The following is a 5,792-nucleotide window of genomic DNA, read 5'->3' as shown; positions in this document are numbered from 1 at the left end:
TGGAGAATGGAGATAGTTCAACATCTGCAGGACGAGGAGACAACAGTGGCTCCAAGGTTTACCATCAGGAAACATGTTGGTTCCAGGTTTTTTACATTTTTGGTGAATAAATAATCAAAGATCTTTTCCCTTCTCTCTGGTCTCATGGTTCTGACTGAGTCCTGCTGACAAAAGATGTCTCTGAGTTCTCTCTCCTCCTTCATGTGGTTCTGGTTCCACAGAGCTGCAGGACTTCATGCTGCAGAGAATCATGAACCTCAGTGAAGGAACATGAGACAGGAACTGGAGTTCAGAGGATTAAAACTCGGTTCTGGATCTGAACATTCAAAACTAAAACCTCATCAGAGTTATTGATCGTGCCGATCAGGATGGAAACAGATATCAGCAGATAGAGATCAGAGAACAGGTGATTGATTACCGATCCAGCCGGGTTTGCAGGATGGTTTGACCGTCACCACGACCTGAGCGTCAGCCTGAGCCCGGTTCTTCCCGCAGTCGAAGGCGGTGACCCAGAAGGTGTGAACACGTTCACGCTTCGAATCCAGCGGCTCCGTGTTCTTGATGTTTCCTTGAGATGAAGGAAAGGATGAGAAATGATGAAACCAAGAGAGAAAGGAAAGGAAGAGGAAGTTAGTGATCATGGCTGCTGTCGCTGCATGTTTACTTTGGTGTGGTTTGGTTTATTCGGATCCCATCAGAACCAGCATGAGCATCGGCTGTTCTTCCTGGGGTCCATATGCACAGTCACACCCATACACACAACGACCACAAACACAACATCACAGCTCAGCTCGTTAACTTTACAATTAAGTCCAATAAGGTAGAGAAACGTATTGTCATTCAGTACAACATACATTCAATCATAAACAGAACTATAAAGCCGTCATTAATCTAACTCAGAATTCTTCATCATAAACATATAAATATCATCTTCATCATCCTGTTCTGACCCACTGGAATCCAAGAAAACCGGGCAACAGCACATTTTACATTCTTAGCTCTCACCAGCATTACATTTTACTCTGAAACACCATTTCCTGTCTGTACCGTCTCAGAAACTGTAAATATTGTTTCAACAAAATGTTGAAACAATCTTTAGTGATGGAAGGACGAGACGCAGAACAGACGAGATCAGAACCGCAGGAATCTGAAGGCTTTCAGGGGAACAACCTGAACACGCTGTGACTGAAAACATCTGCATCTGAACACGACTCAACAAAAGGTCCCTGTCTGCGGTACCAGTCTGACCCGAGACAGCCGAGCTGAGTCAGGACGGTTCTGCAAAGTCACGCTGAGGAAAAGCTGAGTCACTTTACAGAATGAAGCAGTGACGGTCTGAGATCCAAGAAGCAGCCAGAACAAAGCCATGTTTTATCAGAACAATTGTCTGTTTCAGCTGAAGTGCAGCTGAGCAGCGCCGACACTCAGAGAACCCTGAATGCAGAGATTCTGCAGACCGAGGCCCGACACAGAACACAGCAACAGCGACTCCTGTTTCTGCTGCAGATAAAAACTGAAGGTGTGACATCAGCAGTGACATCATCTCACCATCGTTGTCGATGGCGAAGGGCACGTTGGGCGTGATGATGTCATAGAAGCAGATCTGGCTGTACTGCGGCGAGCAGTCGGCGTCCAGAGCCTCGACCCGGACGATCCGGTCGAACAGACGTCCTTCTGGGACCGAAGCCTCGTAGCGCCGCTCCACGAACACGGGAGAGAACTCGTTCACGTCGTTCACACGCACATGTACGGTGGCCCTGAGGGACAAACAGCAATAAAGACGATCTGCTTTCCTCGCTGTCAGAAACATGAAAACAGATCCTGTTGGAACAAGGCCTTCAACACATGTTAAACTGCTGCTTCAAACAGGTTCAACTATCATTACAAAGATGGAACATCTGCTTTAAAAACGTGCAGTTCTGGTTCTGACTTGTGGGACTTCTTGCTGTTGACCCCGTCCGGACCCTCTCCACAGTCGTAGGCCTGGATGGTGAAGCTGTGCTCTCTCTGACTCTCACAGTCCAGCGGCTCCTTGGACCGAACCAGACCCTCACCGGTGGAGCGATCCAGAACCACTGCCTCAAACTGTACCGAGCCGGAACCAGAGGGACCATTATGGACCCGGAAGCCACAGATTTCCCCTGTGGGTGGACAGATGAGCAGATAAATGATTTTTACATAAAAACCTGCCGGCGTGTTTAAAGTGGCTCCAACCGTCAGAAACGATAAAAACAGGAAGAGTCTCGACATTCACATCTTTCATTTTGAATCGTTTGTGTTTTCTTTATTCTGGTCTCCTGGAGTCCTGCTGACGGAGGACGTCTCTGAGTTCTGTCTCCTCCTTCCTGTGGTTCTGATTCCTCAGAGCTGCAGGACTTTAGTGAAACATGAAGCTCAGTGAGATACAGTGAACCAGGACCTGGTGGAGCTCAGAGGGTTCAACAAATTCCTGAACATTTGTTTGAAAACTGTGGCTGCTGTAAACCTAACTCAGAGAACAGGAGCTTTATTTTTCTAAACTCAGCCTCCTCCTGCTGGTTGAAGCTCCTCTGGTTGCTTTTCCCTCGTACAGACCTCATCAACCCCCAGACTGGACGATGCGTTCGCTGTCCTCTGACCAGCTTCACTGTCACTGAGGTTCCTCTGAATCTGCCTAAACTCGTTTCATGAAGCTGCATTCTGTGCTTCTTCTCCTGTTTTGCTATTTTCATGTATTTCTGTGTGAAGCAGTGATTTGCTGCATAAATAAAGGTTATTTTTCCAAAACGTCTGGATGAGCCGGTTAAAGTTTAGATTCAGCTCAGCCTCCTTTCAAAGAGCTCACGATGTTTAAATCAGGAGAAACAAACATCCGGCATTAAAAACACCTGATTGTTACTGAACTGAGTTCAACATTCAGCAGCACATTTAAGTGGTGCTTTATTCCAGGGAGGCCGCCGTCAGTAGTCAGAATAAAACCCTGAATACGGAGCTGATCTTCTCTGGACGACAGCAGTCGAGGCTTCGTGCTCACACACCTAATTTCCTCGTCGTCCTGACACCAGCTCAGTAAGTTTCAGGGAGCCCCGCAGTAATGCTCTAATTTGACTGAACGCGGTTATTTCCACGATAACCTTATTTGATCAGGGTGCAGAGCTGCTGCTGCTGCTGCTGCTGCTGCTGCAACGGAGGCTTGAGTTACACTACGATGGTCTAAAAATAGTGGACTGAACACTTGAATATGTAGAAGCTGTGCAGGGAAACATAGAGCAGTCTGGGATGTTTGGACCTGCAGCACGGTTCTGTTACCAGCGTAGTGCAGCGGAGCGTCTTTGTCCAGAGCGAACAGAGGAGGGTTCAGCAGCACCGTGTTGTCGTTCTCCATCACGATCCCCTGGTACTCCGTCTCGATCCACGGCTTGTGCTTATTGGCTGACGGCAGAGAACAGAGGCTTTGGGTTAAACGGAGCAATTAGGAGGAAGCAAAGCGTCTATTTTTAACTCTGGTTATGGCTGAGGATGGGAGAGACGCTCAGCGTATGTTACTGTGACCACAGAGAGCGGCTCGGATCAAACCTCATGTTTAACGTCTTTGTCTGAACCTGCTCATCTCATAACCGCTGCCTCTAGTCTGTCGCTGCAGCTTCTTCACTGTGAATCTTCTCTGGTTTCTTTCCTCCTCTATGACAGGAGCCTGAAGATCTAAACAAGACATTTTCTGACATTTTACAGACCAAACAACTAATCGACAGTTCAAAGAATGATTGTAAATCATCAGCAGCTCTGGCATGAGCAGAAAGTTTAGTTTATAACAATCAGGTTTGTAGCATCCATCATGTGAGCTGTGGAGGCTTTTATCAACTCGACACGGTTTCCTGCTTGGAATAATCAAACATCTAGAGGTCAAACTGTTCACTATCAGCAGCCCTTCAGCACTCATTTAGCAGCTTTTTGGTCCAAAAACACGACCTGAGAAAACGACCCTGAAGACTCTGAAGACGTCGTCTTGGACTCTGGGAAACTCTGACCAGCAGTTTCAGTACTTTTGGACGTTCTCTAAACGCTGGACGGTGAGAACGGGGCGGCTGCAGCTCCACTCTGCACAGTTTCATTAGTGTGCTCATCATCCTGGTCTCCTCAGTCCTGCAACAGCAGAGTCCAAATGAAATGCCCGAGGTTTACTGTGAATTTAACCTTTAATTGCTGATTAATTATTCATCAGCGGCTGAATGTTCAGTGCTGAGTGATCAAAGGCCGAGTTAATGAGCCAGAAGGACGACGATTTTACACTCCAGCAAAGAGCAGAAACAAAAGCCGGAGTCCCTGTTGTCCTCAATCCCTGAGTCTGGAATCAGAGACGTTTGTTTGGAGGCGCTTTGTTGTCTTCACAGTGAATTTTACAGAAAATCTGACTGGAACTAATTCAGTCGTTTTGTGTGTCAAAGGAGCCAAAAGCAGAAACTGCAGCTGGTTCTGATCTGATCAAACTGCATCCAAACGCTGAAACCTGAGTTCAGAACAAAGTGCAGCTGCAGCGAACCATCACACGCCATCCCATAATACAGCAACACACCAAACTCCCCATCAGGACACCAACAATCAGCTGTTTGGTCAGTACAGGGTCAGAAAATGTTTCCTCAGACGTCTGGTTCAGTCCAGAGAGATCCAGTTTAGTGTCAGAGGACAGAACCAGAGAACCTTCAGACTGGAGGAGCTGAACCAGAGTTCTGACTGATTCTGTCAGAAAATGAAGCAAATGGACGAATCGATTATCAGGACCGTTTCTGATTGGTCTAATCGCTGACATGTTTATATGTTTTAGTCTGTTTGACTTTTTAAATGAGATTCAACTTTAAAATACAAACTTTACTCTGAGATCATGTTTGGGTTTGAATAAATATTTGAAGGCAGAACTTTTCCTTGTAAGTGAGAATATTTGCCCTGAAATGCTGCTTTTAGAGCATCAGTCAGGTGGAGACGCCTGAACATGAGTGAATCTGTTCTGTGTTAACCAACCGGCTGAACTTCACAAACCTCATTCACTGTTTCTGACCATCCATCTACCAGTGGAGATCATTCCTACACAGAATCAGTCAGAACTCCGGGTTCAGCTCCTCCAGTCTGAAGGTTCTCTGGGTTCTGTTCTCTGGGACACCACACTGAACATCTCTGGACTGAACCAGACGTTGGAGGACCTGAAGAAAATAATGAACTCTGAGCAGAAGGTTCAGATTCTGAACCAGCAGCTGCTCAGGTTCTTCCTCAGATTATCTCCACGAGAACAGGTTCTTCTTCTTCTTCTTCTGTGTGTTTAATGTCTGAACACAAGCTGCTGCATCAGCGGTTCAGCTTTAAACCAGTCAAGTGTGACAGCGAGACCTTTTAATGTTCTCTGCTTCAATCTGGAGAAACCGCCACCTGATAGGACCTCCCACATCTCCTCCTCTGTCTCCTCCATGTCCTCCATCTCCTCCCACATCTTCTCCTCTATCTCCTCCTCTATTTCCTGTATCTCCTCCATCTCCTCCTGTATCTCCTCTTCTATCTCCTGCATCTCCTCCAACATCTCCTCCTGTATCTCCTCCATCTCTGTATCTCCTCCTGTATCTCCTCCTCTATCTCCTGTATCTCCTCCTGTATCTCCTCCATTTCCTCCTCTATCTCCTGCATCTCCTCCCACATCTCTGCATCTCCTGCATCATCTCCTCCTGCATCTCCTCCATCTCCTCCATGTCCTCCTCTATCTCCTCATCTATCTCCTCCTGCATCTCCTCCTCGATCTCCTCCTGCATCTCCTCCATGTCCTCCTCTAT

The 5,792-nt window shown here is 46.9% G+C and overlaps 1 protein-coding gene across 1 annotated transcript in view; it reads right to left on the bottom strand.

The window, feature by feature from the left end:
- The window catches only part of clstn3 (calsyntenin 3), a 21,715-nt gene that overhangs the window by 14,096 nt on the left and 1,827 nt on the right, over nt 1-5,792 (bottom strand). The window contains exons 3-6 of the mRNA XM_008280194.1: nt 3,289-3,411; nt 1,931-2,141; nt 1,549-1,757; nt 419-568 (exon numbers count right to left, since the gene is read on the bottom strand). Of these exons, the coding sequence (XP_008278416.1) occupies nt 419-568; nt 1,549-1,757; nt 1,931-2,141; nt 3,289-3,411 (693 nt within the window). The remainder of the gene's footprint in view (nt 1-418; nt 569-1,548; nt 1,758-1,930; nt 2,142-3,288; nt 3,412-5,792) is intronic.

The sequence above is a fragment of the Stegastes partitus genome, unplaced genomic scaffold (assembly GCF_000690725.1).
Source record: "Stegastes partitus isolate 25-593 unplaced genomic scaffold, Stegastes_partitus-1.0.2 Scaffold184, whole genome shotgun sequence".
Classification (NCBI taxonomy): Eukaryota; Metazoa; Chordata; class Actinopteri; family Pomacentridae; genus Stegastes; species Stegastes partitus.
Note: the sequence above shows the minus strand (reverse complement) of the source record. Positions and strands in the feature narration are given on the sequence as shown.